This window comes from Vigna umbellata, chromosome 1, assembly GCF_029865625.1.
Source record: "Vigna umbellata cultivar VRB3 chromosome 1, Vumbellata_1.0, whole genome shotgun sequence".
Taxonomy (NCBI): domain Eukaryota; kingdom Viridiplantae; phylum Streptophyta; class Magnoliopsida; order Fabales; family Fabaceae; genus Vigna; species Vigna umbellata.
This window is the reverse complement of record NC_142165.1, coordinates 97421175-97444785: the sequence shown is the minus strand read 5'-3', so window position 1 is coordinate 97444785 and position 23611 is coordinate 97421175. Positions and strand designations below refer to the sequence as shown.

The window sequence follows — 23611 nt, the reverse complement described above, 5'->3', positions numbered from 1 at the left end:
TGAGAGACACAAGGAAAATTGGAAAAAGGAAGAACTTCGAAGAACGCAGGGGAGTTTTAAGTATAACTTCTCTTTTCTCTACACTTTCTTTATGTATTTGAAGATAACTCTTATTATTGTGAGCAACTAATCTTTCCTTTTTGAACTTAAAGTAATTCATTTAACTTATAATCCTTTGGATATAGATATGATATCCTATTAATAATGGTTTTTTATTCTATTTTTAACATTAAAGTGACTTGATTACTCATTATTTAATTTGTTTTTAGATTCTATATTTTTTATCAGCAAATAGATTGTGATTGTAAAGCATTTTTTTAACATATTCAAATCAAATAAGATTAATTTCAAAGATTAGGAATAGATTTGTAGTTATTAATTGAACAAGTTCTTAAAATTAATGCAATGCACTAATACACTGTGTGTCACATGTAAGTATTCAGTACATATTTTAGGATAAGATTAACTTACTGATACTTATCATTAAAGTTCAAAATATATGAAACATATACTTTTACAATGAGAATACTTTATAACTTAAAATGACACAATCCACCAAAGTTTCGTCTTGCCGAAGGCGAATCTGAAGCAGAACATTACCAGAAATCATCATGGTTGATGGTCGGAGGTCGTAGAGTAAAAAGTGTCTTACATTTGCGGGAAGAAGAACATGCAAAATATGAAAAATGGTATACCAAAAACCAAAAAGTAAAAACATGGGTATTGATGTTTCCGAGGCCAAAAATCATGAAAAGATATCTTCACTTACCTTTGACATTGTAAATGTTTTGTAAAAAACATTCTATGATAGAAGTGATGGATTACATGTGTTTGTTCAAAATCAAAGAGTACTCAATGCATAACAAAATAATAGAACCTTTACTGAAGTAGTCATGAAGGAGCTTCATGATGTAAAGTCATATCAAAAGTCAATTGATAACTTGAGGGTACATATATTTCAGAATGAACTAGATAATGATTTTGACCAAGTTCATGAATAAATAAGCTCAAGCAACAGTTGAGATCTTAGTATGGATGTAGGATATCCAGGGTTTACCAAGAGGATTACTTGGACAAAATTCTTTCTAAATTTGACATGGAAAAGGTAAAACCTATTACAATACCCATTGCAACTCATTTCCAAGTTATCATCAACCCAATTTTCAGATTGATGATGATAAGGAAAAAACTGTCACGGATACCATATGCTAGTGTCATTAGAAGCATAGTGTAAATTATGATCCGGATTTAGCTGAGTTAAGTTCATATGCAGATATTTATTAGGGACCAAAACCTTAAGGCTTGTGTACAGTACATTTGTTTAAGGAAATTGACCAATCAGAGTTTTATTGATTTAAATCAAACTCGGGAGACTTGACACGAGGAGATCAATGAAAAGGTATATTTTTACTTATTTGCGAATGCAATTAATTGAAAAACGCCATACTACACACTCTGCACATTCAACCACAGAGGACAAAGTACGTAACTGTCATAGAGGCGACTTTGTGGATTAAAGAGATTATCAATGTACTAGAAGTTGAGCATAAACATTGAAGTGCTATCCACTTGTGCAAGAACTGTATGTACCTTGAGCATACAAAACACAATGACATTACATTCCATTTTATTAGAGATGTAATCGATGATGAATCTTTAAAGTGGTAAAAATTCACACATTTGATAATCAAGCATGTATGATTACCAAAATAATTCATTGATGAAATTCAAGATGCGCCTTGACAAACTAAATATAAAGTCAGTTGGTGCTGATAGGAATAGAAGAAGTTGGCGAGGATTGGAAAACTTTGAGGTGGTACATCAAGGTGAAAAGTTTAGAGTATGGTTGGCATCAATTGTATTTCAAAGGTCGAACAATGGTGGAAGAAGGTAGTTTTCTTTTATTCATGCAAAAACTCATATTGCCTACGTAGAAACTCATTTTGCTTGAGTGAAAATTCAAGTTTTTTGTATACTTTTCTCTGATAATTATAACAAAAAGGAAGAATGCAATGGTTCTTTAACCTATTAAGAGATTTTTCTTTCAGAAGAACTTGTATTCAAGTGATCAAAGAGGTTTTACTTCTGGTTTAACAAAAGCAAGTATTGGTTTCAAAGCAAATGGATCCAACTTAATATCATCAATTATGATTGCGAGTATGTGATAGTATAATGAAGATCCTGCAAGTTACAAGTCAAATCCGGCAACATTGCCAAGCAGAAAGTAATACTCATACCCACAGAACCCAAACCAATGTGGGGAAAAAAGGTAAAAGAAAATCAGAGGTACAGTTTTACACACCCAACATATTGACATGTCACCAGCTCCTCCTACCTGTACCCCTTACTGTGTATTTGTCTCATCTAGTATCCAAATACTGCTTTCTCACTATAGATACAAATTGATTCTTCAAATAGTGAAAAATCACTATAACCAAATTGTCTGCAAGACTAATGAATAAACCTTCAAGGCCCTCTATGCTTGCGGAAGCAAAAACAACCCTGTTGCTGATCATGAGGGATCATACCTCCACCTTTGGTTGTGTCAATGGCTTCCAGCATGGAAACTACCTCATCCATCTCCGGTCGCTTATCTGGAGTGGCATCCCAGCATTTCTTCATGACATTTGCCAGAGAACTTGGGCAACATCTTGGCATTTCTGGTCTCAAATTCTAAAATTCCAACAGAACATAATAATCATAATGGATCCATAAACACAGAACAGTGATAAACAGTCACTGCTGAAGTGAGGAAATCAATCAAAACAGAGAAGAAAATATACCTGTCGAACAACGGCTGATGTAATCTCTGAGAAACTTAGGTCAGGATATGGCATGTCACAACAATATATTTCCCATAAACAGATGCCGAAACTGTACACATCACATTTCCTGTTATAGGGGTTGCCATTTAAAACCTGTACACCATCCCCGATGGGAAAACAAAAGTAAATATTCAATTACAAAGATTTTTCTCTGTGATCAATTAAATATTTTTTTCTCGTCTTTTTCTTCTCTTATTCACAGTTTCACAGTATATGATGCCACATGAAAGTCGTCATTTACCCTCATTGAATAGCTCTAATCTTGAAATGAAAATTGGAAACACCTATCCTCACTTGGATGAAATATTGGGACAGGATATGCTAATTCCCCATAACATGAAATATATTGGTACACAGCATGCCTTTTTGAACTAAGGCTTCCGATGTGTCACAAATACTAGTACAATAATATCTAATTTGTAAAGGATTGTTCAGGTATTGACTACTCACCTCTGGAGCCATATAACCAAGAGTACCAGTCTCCCCAGTCATATCGTTAGGATTTGATGCCTCAACACGTGCAACCCCAAAATCAGCAATTTTAACTGTGCGTGTCTTGTCCAACAGCATGTTTTCTGTCTTCACATCTCTATGGACAATCTTCTGAGAGTGAAGATAACTCAGCCTGTAAAACCAAGTGAATTCAGGTTGAGTAGTTGCACACAAAAATTACGATAATTATTGGCTCAACCGCTAAACAAGGTGGAAAAAATAGATACCCTCTTGCAAGATCAAGTGCCAGCTGAATGACAATCTTAAAAGCTAGCTTCCTCCTCCTGTTCTTTATTAGGTATGATTTCAGATTTCCTCCAGCAAGATACTCCACAACAACACAACAGAAATTGCTTGGCATGCCAATCAGACCATTATCAGTTTGTATCTGCAATTCTGAAGACCCCATTGTTGCCCCTATAAACTGAACATGGAATGTAAATGGTTAAAAAATATTGGGTAGAAAAATGTTTGCAGAAACATGTACAATGCCCTTTGGGAAAAGAGAAAAACAAATCATCTGCAAATATCTAAAGATTGAACAAGAAAGTGTCATGATGAGAAACCAAAACAAGCATTAGGGGGGCAAGAAGCTCATGCTCCACACCTAAATGCATCTTCTGTACCAGATGCGTAGGACAAATGGACAAAGTCCAGACTTGGGTGCCCCAACATACTGAATGAATTAAATTGAATCTAATGAAGATACAAGGTATCTTTCCTTGAGTTAGAAAAATTTGAAGTTCATTTTGAGGAGAACGTGTAATAGACAGATAAACTTTTCCGAAGAAAAGGTTGCCCATAAACAATAGAAACCGGAAGACTAGAAGTTTCATTGAAAGTAAATTTCAAAAATGCTGGCAGGCTGTCAAAACTTTATCTAAAATCTTTATGCAACAGAAACATGGATGCTGAACCAAATGGAAAAAGTCTATTCACATTTATTTTCACCCTCCATTGTGAAAAAGACTAGTTCGAGTTCAGAACACAGTAAATTTTCTATAATTAACATAGAATAAGCAGATGTCAAAACTGACTCCATTCTACGTGAAGATATTAGTATTCAATTTTAGATCAACAGAGTATAAAACAGATTAACAAGCTATAAACTAAGAGCCCCATACTTCAGCTAGAAAGGTTGTAGTTAAATTGTGTGTTCTATAATCAACTCATAAAGGATAGGCAATGTTACTGTCAACAGAGATCTCCTCAAAACTGCTTTTTAAAAAATGAAAATAATAAACTCCAAATATGTTAAAGTGCACTCAAGTAGAGATTATATTAAAACTTCTGGAATTCAAGCACTGTATCCCCGTTAATAAGGTTAGTATAATATGAGAATAATGCCACAAGTTAATGCAAGCAGTGTACCTCTGAATATTCTTTACCACCAATATCAGATTATAGACAGAGAAACAATATGAAAGAAAAACATATCTAGGACAGTTAAGCTCATATGTTGTGAAGAAACTTCAATTTTATACGAATAGTATATTTTCAGCTCCATATTATACTTGTATTTCTCATATTTCAGTATTTTTCCAATAAAGGTACAGTAGGCTAAATGCATACCTCATGTTCTTAAAACAAAGTGCATGGAAATTTCAAACAACAAGGATAATAGTAGTGGCCCTCATCCACACAAAAGCAAGTCCTTGTACAATTTCAAGCAAATTCTAGTTGAATGTAATGGAAGGAGAATATAGAAAGAAGGTGGAAAAGTGGGAAGATATAATTAAGAAGGAAATCCCTGAAACATGAAACCAGCAAAAATCTTGGTATCCTTGAGAATTAAAAGATTTTTATCAGAATACCTATCCACTTGAATACCTTGTATGACATTATTAATTCATTACATTTAAGTATGCTAAGGCATATTTAAAAAGGAGGACTGATTTGCATTCTATTGAAAATGAACGCTCACCTGATAACACAAATTCATAGGACCTAATATGGCAGAAAATTCTATGTTTGGATGGATCCCTCCACCCAAATAAAATCAAATAATATTAGCATACACAATTATGAAATAACAAGCTCAACATGTTATGATGACAATTGCACAAACAAGAATACACTGACGACAAAGAAATTAAAATCAACCTTTGTGACATTGGGATGATCAAGTTTATGCCAAACAACAACTTCCTGTGTAAAAGCTGCTCTCAGGGAGGCAATTTCTGCTTCTGTCCTTTGTCCTTCCTCACCCCAGTCCAACAATTTCACTGAACATTAAGTAACCACAATAACTAGGATCAGTAAAGGCAGAAAAAGGAAACACAAATTCTACTCAAAGAAGAAATAATCACTGAAACAAAAAACACCATGTTTATTCATTCTCCACACCAGAAAACCAAATCCACAATGGGGTCACTTAGAATTCTACATCACTAAAAGCCCAATCCCAAATTTTACTATTATTCCCGTAAATTCAACTCCACACTAAACCATTCTAAAAGTCAACTCTTTTCCAGAAAATCCTGCGAGCAAGGGAATTAATTCATTAACTGGAGTAATTTGCTACAAGTAATAATTTTGAAGATGAAACTAAGAGCTTTTAGAATTTCATCCATGGGTGTTTATTCATACAAATTAAACAGTTAACCCACTTGTTGAAACTAAAAATGATAATAACTTGAAGATCGCTAAAAAGGACATATGTGTAAATAAATTCCTCCCAGTTGAAGTTTGGTGATTGGGAGATTAGACATCTGAATCTGATAAGTAAAAATGGATCAGTTGAAAGGAACAACTAACCAGCAACATCTTGAGTATCATAAACACCACGATGAACAGTGCCAAAAGTGCCACGAGCTATGACACTTTTGATGATGAGTTTAGAAGGATCAATCTCCCAGTCCTGCTTTTGCTTCTTGAGACTTAGCCTAGCAGAGGCGGGTCTGAATTTGGGAGAGGCAGTGGCACTGGTGTGAACATGAACCTGATCAGCATCTTCGTCCTCATCAGAACGCTTTTTCTTATCTATGGTGAGCACCTTGTTGAGGTGCCTCTCCAACTGTTCATCTATGCTCTTCAGATCAATCTGATCCGCCCTCACAAACCCATCACTGCTTTCCTTCATCTTCTTCTTTTTCTGTGCCTCCCACACAATTAACAAAAAGAAGAAAAGAGGGAGAGAATTATGGGTCTAAGATGTTTCAGTTGTTGTTGGTGTGTTGCCTGATGATGGTGGTGGTGTTGATGATCTTGTTCTTCTTCTTCTTGCTCTTTCTCTTTCTCTCATCCATGTGGCCACATGGAACTGTCTGCTCATAACGTGTCTCTCTGACCCACTTTTAATAATAATAATAATAATAATAATTCACTCTTTTCTTTTATAATAAAAACAATAACTGTTATGTATTTTTTTTCTCTCTCTTTTACTCGTCACAGTCGGCTTCCTTACAGGGACAATAATAGGAGAGTGAAAAGTAAAAGTAACCATTAAAGTAAAAGTAACCATTAAAGTAAAAGAAAATAAGATTAACTCATTTTAATCTTATGTTCAAATAACAAAATATTGAATTCCTCTTAATCATTGTCTTTGTAATTAATTAAATTATCCCATTAATTTTTTATCTTTTAATTCGTTTAGATTTTTAGTTGTTAATATCTCTCTAACATATTTTAACTATTTTTTCAAAATTTCTATCATTTTATATTTTAGATAATCATTCTTTCAAATTCAAATAAGTATACACAAACAAAAGTCATCAGTATAATAACAAATTTATATGTTAAAAATTATAAAATGTTAAATTATAATAATTGTCTAAATTTTTAATTGATCCATTGTTTTGATATTGGCATGATATTTAGTAGTTAAAGAAATTTGTGGAATTAAAATGTTTGCTTAATTAGTAGTAAAGAAAGTTTATTAATTTTTGTAAGTTATAAATATTAACATGATTATTGGTCTTTGAGTTTATTGGATTTAATTAGTTATTAATTGTTCATGTTTTGATTATTGAATAGTTATTACTACAACTATAGAAGACTGTAAGTACATTATATGTAAATTTATTATTTATGTAATAATTTAAGTAGATTTAATATGTTAATTTGAGATATTACAATTATTCTCTCTACTGTTATGGGTAAGTAAGTTTTAGATTATACTTTGAAATCCAACATCTTATTCATGTAAAAGAATTAGAAAACAAAAAGTTAATGTTAATGTGGTTTTGGTCCGGTGTTTATGACAGTCAAAAACTGGATGCAGACAAATTGCCCATATAAAATTTTCAGAGTTTATTTTATTTTTTACCTGTTATGGATGATTGCCGACTGTAGGTCGGTCCAATTTTCAGAAAGAAAAAAATAACGGAAAATACATTTTTTTTAAATAGATAAATATTAAATTTTATTCGTATAATTTAAAATAAAAATTCAATTAATTCTCTACAAAGTGTACATATAAATTATTTTAGGTTATTACATATTTATTTATAACATGTGTTATTAATTAATTATACTGACTACTTTAATATCCCGTATTTCTTCTCTAATATAAACTAATTTAATATTATATAATTAAATATTTTTATTTTTTTCTACCAGTTGTCTTGAAAATGTTTTAGGAAAGCGATAATATATTTTATATTATCTAATTATAAAATAACTGAAAGTGATATATCTTATTTTATTTTATTGATTATGAATAATATATTCTGTAACTGAGTTTACTAATCAGTCTTTTTCTAATATGGTATTCTATTTGTTTAATAAAATTAAACTAAAATTAAATAATAAGTTATCAAGTATCATGCACAAATTAATGCACAAATTAATGTACAAATTAATGTAGCAAAAAGTCTTTTCAAATATTAAAGTTTGTTTGTTTTTTTCTTAAAAACACAAGGTAAAACTATTAAATCACATGGGAATCGATATATCATATTCAGATTTTTTGCCCTTAAATAGTAATTATAAGGTTTGATATTGTTAATCTCAATTAGCACAAAGAAATATATTTGTTTGAACCAATCTTATTAAATGTATATGTTGTGCAATCTAATTATTGAATAAAGTTAAGACCAATTTTCAGGACATTTACTTCTTTAACTTTAATAGTAAGTAAAATATCATATAAAAAGTATGTGGCTAACAATCATAGGAGGAAAATTTTGAAAGCATAAAAATAAGGAATTTTTTAGACAGAAGAAGGTAGCTTTAGAAAAAAAATTCGGTTTTCAGTTTAAAAAACTTTTATTAAAATGCTATTAAGCTTTTTATTAAAAGGATCAACATATTTTTATAAAATAATAAAAATGTGTACATTTACAATGTACTCAATTAAGATTTTTGAATTTTTTTAGAAAATTTGATTCAATAAAAGTTAAATATATAGCATGAATTTTATTTTCACAATCTAATGCATTGGATGGCATAAGATGCTATTAACTGAGAAAAATATATGAGGCAATAAATTATGCTCTTAAGGTATGTATGAATATATTAAGCATAGTTATATTTGAAAGTTATCCGTTTAAAATAAAATTAAAAATAATTATATATTGAAAAATGTGTTATGATGTTCTTCCCATGCCTTTTGGAAATTTGAGTGGGGAACTCATCCACCTTGGCATTTAAAGTTGTCTCTTACCAATGAATTTCATTGAAAAATAAGAAGGAAAAGCTCTGATTGCTTCATCATCTATTGAAAAACATGATACAACAGACTCTTTATGCACCAAATCGGTTGACTTAATCTTAAATGCTAATTAAATGCAAAGTTGCCAATTGTGACAGCAAAATTATCAGTTCATATTTACATTTGTTCCAACATTTTCACTGATGTTGCTTTCGTATTAAAAGTGAAATAATTAACATATTTATTTATCTAAAACTTTAATTTCTATTTATCTAAAACTTTAATTTCACAATATTTCTTATCTACTTATTTTTTATATTTTTAAATAAAATTATTTTATCTAAACAGAATTAGGTGTTGACATAACTTTATTAGACTGTATTCTTTTAGTATATCTATTAGGTCATATGGAAACTATTTTGTCTTCACCACCCCCATACATAACTTTTTCTCTAACGTTATGATTTTGCAATAAAATGGAGATGATTTTTTGTATGTTTGTCTGATAATACATATAAAAGAATTGAAAATTTAATAAAGAATTTTTCATTTTAATAGTCAGATAACTCAAACCTCCTAGCTATATGAATCCTAATTTAATCTCCTTCAGTCTATACCAACTTTCTACTACTTGAATGATGTGAGAAAATTAACTTTTATGAGAAGGTCTATTCCCTTAACAATATTCGATGTTATTATCTATACACGTCATCTTATGTTTAAATATTCTTTATTTATCCGATTATAACTATGTTTATATATTTTTTATTATCCGATTAAAACTAAGCTTATATAATTATCTTTTACTACCTACTCCCAATCAAGTTAGTTCATTCTTATATATCTTCAAGTTTAAAGAATACAATACGTTAGGGTCGATGCCTTATGCGTCCCCGTTAATGATTTTATTGTTCCAATGTTATACAATCAATGTTGCTATCCATACATCTTATCTTACATATATCTTCTATTCTATATTTTTTTATTGTTTGATTATAACTAAGTTTATATGTCTATGTATGATCACCTTTGAAAAAACTTTACATGAACCTATATTTAGTTGAGTTTACAAATGTACTCCCGAATTAAAAAAAGTTTGTAAGTCAAACCAATATATAATTAACATTTCTCCTATTCAACTATATTATATATATATATATATATATATATATATATATATATATATATATATATATATATATATATTATATATATATTAAGTAGCTAAGTCATTTCTTCATTAGGCAGTAGGTGAACTTCGAAATTATGGCCAATGAAGAAAACAAGAGAGAAGAACGTTAGGTGTTGAATCACTACACTTGAAAAATCGAATATGAGAATCGATATATATAATATATATATATATATAAAAGCTTAATTAAATAATGCATTGTTAATTATGAACTTGATCTCCTCTGAATTTAAGCAAACTACACATAAGATTTATTCTAATGTTAAACAGTTGTCCAAAATAATCAATTTTCAAAATACAAGTAACAGGTTTTATATCATAAATGATTCTCCGTATATTTTAAAAAAATAATTGAGATTGTGAATATGATAAATATAAAAAGAAAATAATTTTAAGTTTCTTTAATCTTGGTGAATAGGAAATAATACTATTGTATTATTTTATCTTATATATTATATGAATAAGAATTCATTACTACGTGACAGTAATAATAATACGGTGAATTAGAGAAGACAACGAGTTGGTGGGTATGAGTTTGATTACTTTATATTGTTTTTCAATAAAACAATTATTTTCATTTTCAATATTATATTTAATGGTTACCAAATTTTTAGTTTCTTTACTAGTCGTATTCATATTTTAATTTAATATCTTTTATATAAAAAAATGAAAATTATAACAAATTTTCTTTTCTTTAACGTCAAATATAAAAAAATAAATTATAATAATATAAATATCAAAATAAGATTGTCAAATAACAATTAGATAAAGATCAAATAATTATAAAAATAATTTCATTTGTGTCATAACAATATTCTAATAATTTAAAACGGAGACAGGTATGTTTAAGGGTCAATTGTTTTAAAGATAAAAGGAGTAGTAGTTTTAAAGATAGCATTCCATTATTTTATTCAAAGTTCAACTATAGATAGATTTTATGTTAATAGAATTTCATTTTATAAAAATCACTATCTTTCTAGAAACATTTTTTTAAAGTTTTTTTTTATGTCTTCATTCTAACTTTCTTAGTCTTTTTCTTATCTGTTTGACAATTAGAGACACCAATAGATTTACGATAGAAATATCTACACTTCTAACTAATCATAATTTAAAATAGAGTAAGTTTAGTTTTATTTTTATTTTTATTTTTATTTTTTTTAGTTAGCTTAGCAATATTAGGCAAATGAGGCCCTAAGATCTATGCATGTGACTCAAAATACTTCAAACTGAATATTTGTTTAATTGTGATTGTTATAATATGTTAGATATGTGAATTAATGTTTGTGTAGGTAGTCAGAGCATCTTATGAGAACTATAGTTTTACGAGCAACATTGAGTCAAGAATTTCCTACACCAAGTATGAGAAACTAGTAAAATTGTTTATATACATGCTTTTACTTTGTTGGTATGATCTAGTTTGGTTGAAAACTAAAATCTATGATTTTTTTTGGATTAAGTAATTTTTCAATTGTTTTGTGATTTAATGATGCAAATGGTCTATTCTGCTTGTAATTTTGTGTTAAATCCTTGTGAAGGAAAATGGTAGCGATGATAAGGCAATGTAAAGGCATGTGATATTGAATTTTGTGTAAGTTGATTGAATTGTTATGATGATATATGGAACAAATTAGGAATCTCAAACTTGCATATAGTGTATCAAATTGACCCATTGATACTATCTTAGCAAATTTTAAACTAGATCTGATATAACTTTATGTAAGAAAAAGGTAAATAAAATAGCTCAGTTAAACTCAGTTGATCAATTTGATACGCATCTCAAATTCTGGTATTTTTCCTTATGAAAGATTGTAGTAACGTATGAATTGAATGTATAATGAGTGAATTTGCCATGTAATATATCAAATTGGTTAATTAAGGATTATTTTAGCTTAAGTTGAGGTAAACTAATATGCATATAACAAAAGAAAAGAGTAAAGTCTCTTTAAAAGACAACTTTCTTCTCATTCTAAAAACATAATTTTTTATACCTAAGGCTTTGTGAATATTTGAAGGTAAATTTTTTTGTTATTTATTTGAGTGGATTTGGGGGTAAGTGAAACTGGATTTGAAAGTAAAGTTTGTGAGAATTAGTGTAGGATTTGATTGATGTGACAGATTAAAAAAATTTACTTCCAAATTCACTCTCAGTTACCTCCAAATCCACTCAAATAAACAACAACAAAATTTACCTTCAAATCCTCTCAAATTCATTCAATTACTCTCCCTCAAATTCATTCAAGTGAACAAAGCCTAAGAGATAATACTATATTGTGAGATAGAGACATTCTTGAGTTCTTGAAGGAAGCGTTGTTGTTGGGTTTTCTAAAATTCGTCAAGAAGCAATCAAGATGAGTTTGGTTGTAGAACTTCTTACTTAGCAATAGGACTTTTTTTGTAACATCTACACTTTATGTCTACTTGTTTCATTTACTTAGTACTATTATCATTGTATAGGTAATAGTCTTGATGCAATTGTGTAACATTGTATTTAGATTGTTTTTCTTGATAAGTGTATAGTTCTTAATATTTTAGGGTTTAAAGTTATTAAGATATTACATTATATATCTACATGTTAAAGTATGTTCTTCCGTTAATTTCTCATCACTAACATCTTATATAGGTGTCAATACTTTGTACTAAAAACAAATATGACATTGCAAATGTGATAAAAATTCAAAAAGAATAATAATTATTTAATAAATTTTAAATCTCTTCACAATTTCACATTAATCATTTATACTTCATCTAAACTTAAATATTAATAGATAAAATTAATTTTCTATTACATTAACATAATATAATATATTAATCACATATAGCGTCATAAATATTACTTATAGAACTTAGGTGTATAGTGGAATTTTCCAATTTCACTAACAAATTGTACATTTTAATCTGAGGATCCTGTGATTTTGACAATTGCATCACTTAAAAAATTTGTTATAACTATTATTATTAGGATCTCAATACATCCGTAAAATTCACGATCACAATAATTATTTCAAAATCGAATTATATATACAGTGAAAACATATGTGATATGTTATTTCTTTATAATAATAAAAATAATAAAATTATCATTATAATTATAAAGTTTTTAATATAAATAATTTTATAATTGTATTATAAGTAATTTTTATTTATTTGATATGTAATTTTTTAATTAAAAATAATTAAGTTTAAAAATGATTAAATAAAAAATATTAAATTTAAACAAACGAGTCACTTGAAATATAATATTGATAAAGTAATTATTTTAATTTAAAAATTTATTTAAACAATAAAATTAAAAAATAAATGTCAATAAAAGAAATTTCCTTTATATTTATATAGTTTTACATAAAAACTAAATTTTGTAAACGCAAAACATACTTTAAATTAAAATACATTTAGATATGTGACAGTTCTGAAAACTATTTCGAATTAGAAAAATAACTAAATATTTTCATAAAGTTTTGTAGAATGGCCTAGGACATTCTAAATTTTCGTAACACCGTTAAAAATACTGTCAAAAAACACTTTTATGAATAATTATTTAAAGCTATGTATTTTAGTAATACTGAGGTGTGAATAACAATGGTCAGGCCATTTCTATTTTCTTTTTTAAATTAGAATGCCCTAGGCCCATTTTTTTATCCAACTTGTCCCTGCTTACTTCTTTTCTTTGTGTTTCATCTTACACCTCCTATATCTCATCTCATCATGTATTTCTAAAAATTTCAGTTTAATTTTCTAACATTTAAACCTACATCTTCAACATTTTCAAAATTTTTCTTTTTAACTTTAATAAATATATTATTATTTTTTTCTCTTTCTTAACGAAACACTCTAATAAATATCTTTTTATTTTTTTCTCTTTCTTGTACTCTGCATCACCTTAATAATAATATAATTTAATTTAATATTTAAATATTATTTAATATGGTTTTATATTTAATAATTATTAAAATATGATGTATATTATAATAAATGTTAAATTAAAAAATAAAAAACAAAAGTTATCATAAAAAAACTGAAATAATAATAATAATAATATAAAATTTGATTTGATATATTAAAATATTAAAATAAATTAAACAAACTATTAAATTTTAAATAAAAACAAAAATTTTAAATATGCTAACAGTTTTTTTATTTAAAATTTAACAAATATTTCATTTAATTGAAAATTACAATATTATTTATTATATTTTTATACTTTAATAATTATTAAAATATAATTTATATTTTTATAATAGTTTTATTAAAAAAATAAAAAAAAATAACTAAAATAAAAATAATAGTAATGAAAATAAAAATAATATTTAAAATCACATTTAATACATTAAATTAAATTAAATAATTATTAAAATTAAATAAAAACCAAAGTTTTAGAAAAAGATTTTAATCGGATATCATGTCCGTATTATATATTATCGGATTTCTATATCCAATTAACAAATTTTCTAAAACTTTGTTTTCTATTTAAATTTTAATAATTATTTAATTTAATTTAATATTTTAATATAATATTATCTATTTAAATATATTAAATTTAATTTTAAACATTATTTTTATTTTTATTATTATTACTTTTATTTTAGTTATTATTATTTTTACTTTTTTAATAAAACTATTATAAAAATATAAATCATATTTTAATAATTATTAAATTATAAAAATGTAATAAATTATATTATAATTTTTAATTAAATTAAATATTTATTAAATTTTAAATAAGAAACAAAACTGTTAAAGATATCCAATAAACAAGTTTTTTAACATTTTTGTTTTTATTTAAAATTTAATAACTGTTTGATTTATTTTAATATTTTAATATATTTGAATATATTAAATCAAATTTTATATTATTTTTATTATTATTTTATTATTTATTTTTATTTTTATTATTTTATTTTTATTTTTTAATATAACTATTATTATAATATAAATAATATTTTAATAATTATTAAAATATAAATTATATTAAATAATATTAAATAATATTTAAATTTTAAATTAAATTATATTATTATAAAAGGTGGTGCATAATCTCTTTAATATGAAAGAGAAAAGATAAAAAGATATTTGTTAAACTGTCTTTAATAAAAAAGAAATTAAAAAAAATATTTATTAAAGTTAAAAATGAAATGTTTAAAAAAATTAGAAATACAAATTTCTGAAGGTTAAAATTAGAATTTTTAGAAATATAGAATAAATGTTGGAAGTGTTAGATGAAACACCCTATTTTCTTTCTTGAAACAAATAAAAAAAACGATATTATTGTGTTCTTATATCCAAAAGAAATCTAAAAAATCTGTTTACAATATTAGTCGATATCATAACAGCAATATCCTACTTAAATATCCACAGAAAAAATATATAAATATTTAAATTCGAGACAGCACCAAAATGTATATTCCTAGATAACATCAAATTTGATATTTTATAATATTTAAAACTTAAACTTTAGGATAGTTTATTCTTGAGTATTTATATTTAAAACCGTTCTTAAAAGTAGCTTTTACTTCATGTATATATTTTAATATTTATGTCTTTTTAACAAAACTTTTGGGATGTAAATAAGAATATTTATAAAGAAAATTGTCAAATGATATTGGCTTAAAATATAATGTAATATGGGTTGAAAGTAACCATGTTCAGCATTAGAGAAAGAAAAATATTGATTGATTTTTGTACTATGTAAATCGACTGGCCTACGCATAATGATAAATTAATCACATGAGTGACTGAATGGTTTGTTACAGCGATCATAATAGTTCGACATAAAGACTAATCTTTTTTCTTAACAAAGTAAAAACATACTTAAGCAATAGTGGGTCGTGATTGGACCTACACTAATCCAAGACTTACTTAGAAATTTATAAATACAAAGATAAGGTAGAGACGTTGGTGGTGATATTTATTGAACATTTAAGATTTATCTATTTTAATCCATCAGTAATCTAAAGACTAACTTGAACATTGAAATATTTTTGACAGGTACCACAGCTTGAATTTGAATTATATCAAGACACAAATAACATACTCAAGAAAATTGACGTATTTAGGTAAAATAGGATATGATTAAATTGTAAAAGTGTATCTCTCAATCCTATACATTAAAACAACTTTTAAAAAAATTAACATTAGTTGTCAATTAAAAAATAGTCACAATAAATATGGGCAAAAAAAGTTATATCAATAAATGTCAATTAAAAAACAAAATTTGATGACATCGATAAAAGAAATAGTGTGAAAAACAGGATCTCAACAATGTCAATAAAATACAATTCCATCATGAAATGATTTTTCTTTTGGTTTTCATTGGTCAAATAATAGTTTCACTTACCACAATAAAAAAAACTTTGTTAACATCAACCAAAAAAATAACTTTTGTTAAATCAGAATTGACCAAAAAATAAAAAAGACCTATGTTGAAAAAAATCAAACCTTTGATTAATGTTGACAGAAAAACAATCCTAGTTATCATTACCAAAACAACAACTCTAGATGATGTCAATAAAAGAAAATCATGTTTGACATTAATTAGAAAATTAGTGTTGATGTTGAAGAAGGTTATTTTAAGTAACTTTAATTGAGAAATAACAGTGGTCTTCGTGGTGTTAATAGGAAAATAAGTTTGATTTAATGTTTCACGGTTACTATATAGACAATCTAAAATCAACAACGTGTTCACAATTATAATGGAGAAAAATCCGATAGTATCTTATATAATGTTTTGTAAATGCCTTCCCAAGAAGAAAAACATATAGACATTAGATGGGAAAAAAATAAAAAGTTCAGATTACTTTTTTTTTTCATAAATTTAAGTTTGTATAGTTTCAAAAGATTAAATTATTTATAGACTTCTAAAATTGCCTTTTATTTAAAATATTTTATATAATCGCTTTGTTCTAAAACATATTTCAAATTATTTATATAAATAACATTAAAAGTTTTACATTAATTAAAATAAAATTAATTTATATTATACAAATGAATACAAACTCAATTTTACAAATTGATAAGATTAAATTAGACGTTTATTATTAAAATTTATTATTTATTAAATATATTATTTCACATAACATTAATATTATTTTATAAATTAATTTTATAAGATTAAATTAGATTTAAAATGTATTTCAAAAAAAATTATTCTTAAAAGGTCATTCTTTAAATTTTTCTATAAAACCATTTTAAAAAATAATTTTTGAATCTGTCATTTCATTTTCCAAAAGTTATCGTGTGAAAAGTTGCTGCCATCCAAGAAAATTTGGGTGTTAGCAACTTCAAACAGAAATTTTGAAATAAACTGAGACGTCATAGGAATAAAGCCATCCTTAAAAAAAATATCTTCACACAATCAAAAGACAACATAAAAACTTCCAACCTCAAAAAAATCTAAATTTTTTTCACACGTGAGAGAGAACTAGTACGTCAGTTCTCCATGAGCAACCGAAATCATAGCCCACGTTGCTAAGTTGATCCAATGGTATAAAGCCGACTTGATTCATCATTGTCCTCAGACAGTTGAAACGCAATCCTTAATGGGCCCTGTTTATTTTTTATCGGCACAAAACGATGAGAAGAGAAAAAAAAAGGCCATTCATTATATTCACACACCCTTTCAACACAAAATCAAAACGATTAATCTAAAATATAATTAATAAATAAGAGATCTTCTTTTATTGATTTAAATAATTTAAATTTATGAAACAATTTTACTTGAAGTAAAAAGCAACCCTTCTTTTCATATTTTAGATGTATGTTCACTTTGATAAAGCAGGTTAACAGAAATGTTTACGATAAGTACATTGCATGTCTTGAAATATATAATATATGTATGCATTATCTTATCATACATAACTGATAAAGCCAAAGCTCTTATTTCAGTTCCTACTTCATACTTTAACCTACTTTAAAATCAAATCGTATTTTCCTAACTCACTTAATAGAAGGTCTTTTAATTCAAATATTTTTACTTATTATTTATTTTTTGGTATTTAGGAATGTAAGACCTCTTAATTTATAATAGAACCAAATTTATTTGTTTACGATTTTATGACACCTACCTCATAATTCAATTTGTTTGATATAATTATTGTTGTTTCTCATTTTTTTTAAAAAAAAACTCGTAAGATGTGATGATTTAACTTTTCTTTTCTAACCTTCTTACACGTGTTTAATTTTATTACCAGAATTTTCTAAAAATATTTTATTTAATATAATATAATAACTTATTGTTATTACTTTTTCTTTCTTATTACCATCCAAAATTGATTTAAATAGAAAAGATAAAAAATGTATTTATAAATAAACTTTAGTTATTCCTAATTAATTATTTTCTTTTTATGCAATTTTCTTCAAATGGTCTATTAAATATTCAAATATTTGTTAGCATAAAAAAGAAAATAAAGAGACAGGGGTGAATGTGAGTATACCATTACTTGATAAATATAAAAATGTGTAAAACCCATCTTCGTGCCACTACGTAGACATGTCTATATTAAAATTTATTAAAAGAAGAGAGTAAAATTAGTAAATTGACTTTATAAAAAGTTGAAAATCAAAATAAAAAATTATTTTAGAGGTAAGCCACAGATATATCGAATTAAGAATCATCAATAGTGAGTGTGCAACAATTTATTCCAAAAAAATCATAAATTTAAAATATATTCCTTTAATTCCAAAATGATTGACAATCAATGTTTTTTTACATGGATTAATTAATATATAACAATAATAAATAAGTCATTCAGGGAAAAAAAATTTACTTACTCAAATAATTTTACTAAAATATTTTTACTCATACGAAACTCAACTATATGTATGTTTATCATAATTGGGATAAGTCTTTTTCCTCATCTTAAAATTAATCTTTATTTTTAATAATTTGAAAGAAAAAATTGTTTTAGTGTCTTTTTTCTTGGAATACCATTAAAAGTTTGACTAACACAATTTACCATTGAAAACTGGTTTACATAAGGATCTATTGTGATTTTACATTTTTATCACGTACGACTAAAAGTTTATACTTTTCACCAAGTTTCATTAAAATTAAAAAAATGAGAACCAACAAAAAAATAGAACTCATAATCTTTCTTACTCTTTTTTCTAATTTTTATTATGAAGTGACCTTATAAATTTATATATTCTTAATAATATATTAAATAATTGTAACATATGATCGAATTCTAAAATAAACAGTTTGTTTTGATTTAAAAATGTTATTATTATAATTATTAGTTTTTATGATGACTTTGAAGAATAGAGGAATTGAGTCGTATTTTAAAGTAGAAAAAAAGTATTCAAAAGTATTGGGTCCCACATGTTAGAGCAGTGTGTGTGAAAGTGGAAGTGAGCTGAAGCACTAAGGAACGGCGTTGTGATGAGTGGTGAGTTTCTCCGAAGCTTCTTCGGACATACTAAAAAATCTAATTCTATACCATTCATTCAACAATGCTGAAATACTAATGCTTCTGTGAAGAAAAAAACACCAAAAGGAGCACTTTGACTTGACTACGTTGATTTTACCTCGTGCCCTTTTAGATCTCCATCTTCCTTACCTTACCCTCTTACATGGAACATGTTCATTCAAACCGTCCCAAATCATTACCTTTACATCCATTCATTACCATGACCACGTGTTTTTTAAAAAGTCGCATATTAACACGTGCATCATCATTCATTATTCATATTTTTTTACTCAATCTTCCTACTTTTGACAAAAGGCAAAAGAAAAGGTGGATATAGAATATATGTGTCCCTTCGATTACAGATATATATTTTATCTACATGCACAAATTTTCTACTAAATTCATTATGTCAGTAAGTTTAATGCTCACTTCAGACAAAAAAGGAAAGAAACTTTTTGTTACTTCTTTTGAGGTGAATAAACGATAAAAATATATTATTCTTTTCTCTTTTAAATATTTTATTTCATTTTTAATTCTTGTAATCTTTCTTATCACATAATATATTTTGAATCCATAATTTTGTAAATTTTAGTTCCTACAAAAAATTAAACACTCGTTATCGATGTACCTATGGGAATTTATTATTTTTCGGCTCTGCAAATAAATACAGTTTTGCAAAGAGAAATATTTCCAGGTATATTAAAAATAAATTAATCCATCATTAAGTTAAAAATTACTTTATTTCTTGTAAATAATAAACGATTACTTCTAGAAACAAACATACAGATACGATATATACGTGAATGTGACAAAAGCATTCGTTGAACCAGATCAATGCATAGTTGAATTTAATTATTTCACTTATGTTGGAGGGAGTTTTATTGGCCTCATACATTTTAGTTAATTACGGTCAAATCTTAGATACTTGTGCCACATAATTTGATTATATGTCTGATGTTATGTATTTGTTCATATGCTAGTGTTTTCTATCATGATTTTGTAATTCTAAATATCTTCCCTGGATATAGTAGCCTTGTGATTCACACACACAGACACAAAACCAATAAAATATACATGGTCAATTAATTATATTTTCTTATAGAAGATAGATTTTTCAACTTTTGCTATAAGTATTTTACAAGTCATACCTATTTATATATATATATATATATATATATATATATATATATATATATATAAATAATATTTTCTCTCTTTCTCTCTTTACCTTCACACTATCGTATAATTTTTTTAAAGCACATAAGACTGCAATTAAAAAAAAAGTTACTGTTACTTTTAATTTTTTTCACTACAAACAAATTGAAACAAAATATTTCCAATATTTTCACATAAAAAGAGTGAATATTTAAAAGAAACGGAGGGAGTTTAATTATGGGAAAAAAAAAAACTTTTTTTAATAAAAAGATAAGGAAGTTTTATACAAAAAAACATACCAATATCTACTCTTTTGTAGAATAAAAATTATGATTATGTAATGAATAACCTCAATACTAGATGACATTAAATCTAACTTCAAAACCAATACAAGATCCATTTTTAAAACTTCAAAATATTTAATATTTCTTAATAATGAATACGATTTTTTTATTAAATAAAAGAAAAAATGAAAAGGTCATGATTTCTAACGAACCAAAGAAAACGGAGTAATATTTGTCATGAAAGTGCATTTAGTCCAAAAGCTGCGCCTTACAATTCCTTTATTTTCTTTTTGTGGTTAGAGTCAAGAAAGGTAAGGCGGTTATGAAATTCAATTATTGAAATGTCACTGTCAACTCTACACACGTTACACTGTTCATTTAGGCAAATTCTCATTAGTTGAAACATTATTTTCAGTTCAAATTAATATTGTTCAGTATAGAGAAAAATATTTTTAACCTAATTCAAATGTGAATATAGAAAAACAAATAAATAGCAACACCAATAATAAAGTAGAATACAGTTATTTAGTTTAACGTAAATGAACACATTTTTAATATTCACAATCCATCACTAGAATTTATAATAACCTTAAAATTTTGGTAATCAATAATAAACAAGTCATATAGTATCAATCATAGATATTGCTAACAGCATTCTCGAGAGTGATATTACGCGATAATAATTTTATATTTATTCATATTTAACATATATATAGAGAGAGATAATATTCAAAATGCATAGTTTTTAGTTTTTTTTTTATATATAAAGGAAGGTACTTAAAATAAAATTAAAACAAGATAATTAATATTTTTTATATAACCTTTTTTTTCATCAACTTCTGTCATAAAAATCATTAATCTACGTTTTTTTTCTGTGAAAACGAAGGGCATAAAATAATACCTTTTCGGAGATTGTATCATATTTTAGAGCATAATTGTCACTATTTTTAAAAGATAAAAACATGTTTTAAAACAGTATTTATTTTAGTACATATTATTATAAAAATTATCCATTTCTTCCATTACAAGGTAATTAGAAGTATTTAAATATTATTTAAGCAGAACCTTGGTATCATAAAGAGAGTTTATTTTCCCTTCTCTGTGAAGCTTAACTATTAAACTTTCATGACATGAAATTTTTTGTCGTAAGTGTATCTTTCTTTCGCAAACATCACACAATTGTTGAACGTATAAAAAGAAAGCGATGTATCTAATGGTTAAAATATATAATTTTGAAACACCCTCTGCTATATATATATATATATATATATATATATATATATATATATATATATATATATATATAGGAGAAGAACTTTTGAATGAAAAATGTGAAGGAGCTTTTATGAATGCTTCGAATTAGAAACAGTGTGGTTCTGCCACAGTGTCCTTTGATAAAAACTGTATGTATTATCTTTACTAGGTCAATGAATGAATTAATGACTATGTTTGGTTGTACGAGATTGTAAAAGTAAGCCATGGCTGCTCATATTTTGTATATGTATATCTTATTCGGTGACATAACGCAGAGAAAGCTTCTAGGTGCACGAAGCTTGAGGTAAAAATGTGAACCTTAATTAATTAGTATGGTATGTTTTTAATTAATTTTTTATCTAATATAAATCCAGTGTCAGCAAAGTATGTTATAAGAAAAGAAAAGATAAAAAAATTATATCTTATTCAATAGGAAAAAGTATAATTGATATATATATATATATATATATAATTATTTAAAATAATATAAAAGTAGAATATAAATATATCAACATAAATATATAAATATGAATGAAAAATAAATTAAATCTAATAAGATTAACCATGCATGGCAGTAAATGTGGTCCTTAACATAAAATAAATAAGGTATATTATGTCAGTAGTGTAGTAAAAATAATGACTAATACTCAAACCGCAATTTCCTGAGGCGTGTAGATCACTGTCCTTAAGGACTTATCCGCGGTGTATTGCGCAAGCCCCCCAGGATACAACAGGAACTTCTCAGAATTTCTGAGGATCTCAGAACTAGCAAGGAACTCTAAAGAGAGTATAAGAATAAACCCAGAATAATTTTAGAAGAGGAAAAGAAGAAAAGAAAAAGAGAGAAGACTGACTTGGGATGTTTTTGGAATGGGAGAAAAACACTCTATTTATAGAGTTAGGAAAGAATATAATCAATAAAAGCCATTAAATATTTTACCGTTGGAGCACTTAATAAAATGAATATGAACGTTGTTGGCAATTAAAGTTTTGACCGTTGTAATCCAACGTTTTCTTTTGCAATAATCTAACATTATTACAACAATCCCCCACTTATTGCAAAAGAAAAAAATAAGAAACTTTTATTCTGGGTATCATAGGATGTAATGCATCAGAGCTGGTATAGCAAGCTATATGAACCAGTCTTAGATTTAGAAACTTAACACACAATGTAGTTGGTATAGCAAGCTATATGAACCAAAGACACTTGACGTGTGTTAGAGGTTTATCAATCACAATACAACCCCACAATTCTTGCTGTTATCGCTGTGTTGCGCTAAATAGGCCATGCGCGTGCCCGGTATTCATGAGTGCTCCAGAGATCATGCCAAGATCTCATGCAAGCGGCCCCACTCGACACTCATATAGGTGATTTCATCAAGTGTATGCTGCAAATCATACACCACCCATAAGGG

General features: G+C 26.4%; 1 protein-coding gene across 1 annotated transcript; it reads right to left on the bottom strand.

The window, feature by feature from the left end:
• Positions 1-2122: 2122 nt before the first annotated feature.
• LOC148206934 (serine/threonine-protein kinase 52-like) lies at positions 2123-6594 on the bottom strand. Its single transcript, XM_088104992.1, has 6 exons — positions 6075-6594; positions 5421-5542; positions 3545-3741; positions 3276-3450; positions 2784-2918; positions 2123-2673 (listed from the first exon to the last, which is right to left on the bottom strand). Exons 1-6 carry the CDS (start codon positions 6397-6399, stop codon positions 2467-2469), a joined length of 1161 nt encoding a protein of 386 aa, XP_087961118.1. The 5' UTR covers positions 6400-6594; the 3' UTR covers positions 2123-2466.
• Positions 6595-23611: the final 17017 nt, after the last annotated feature.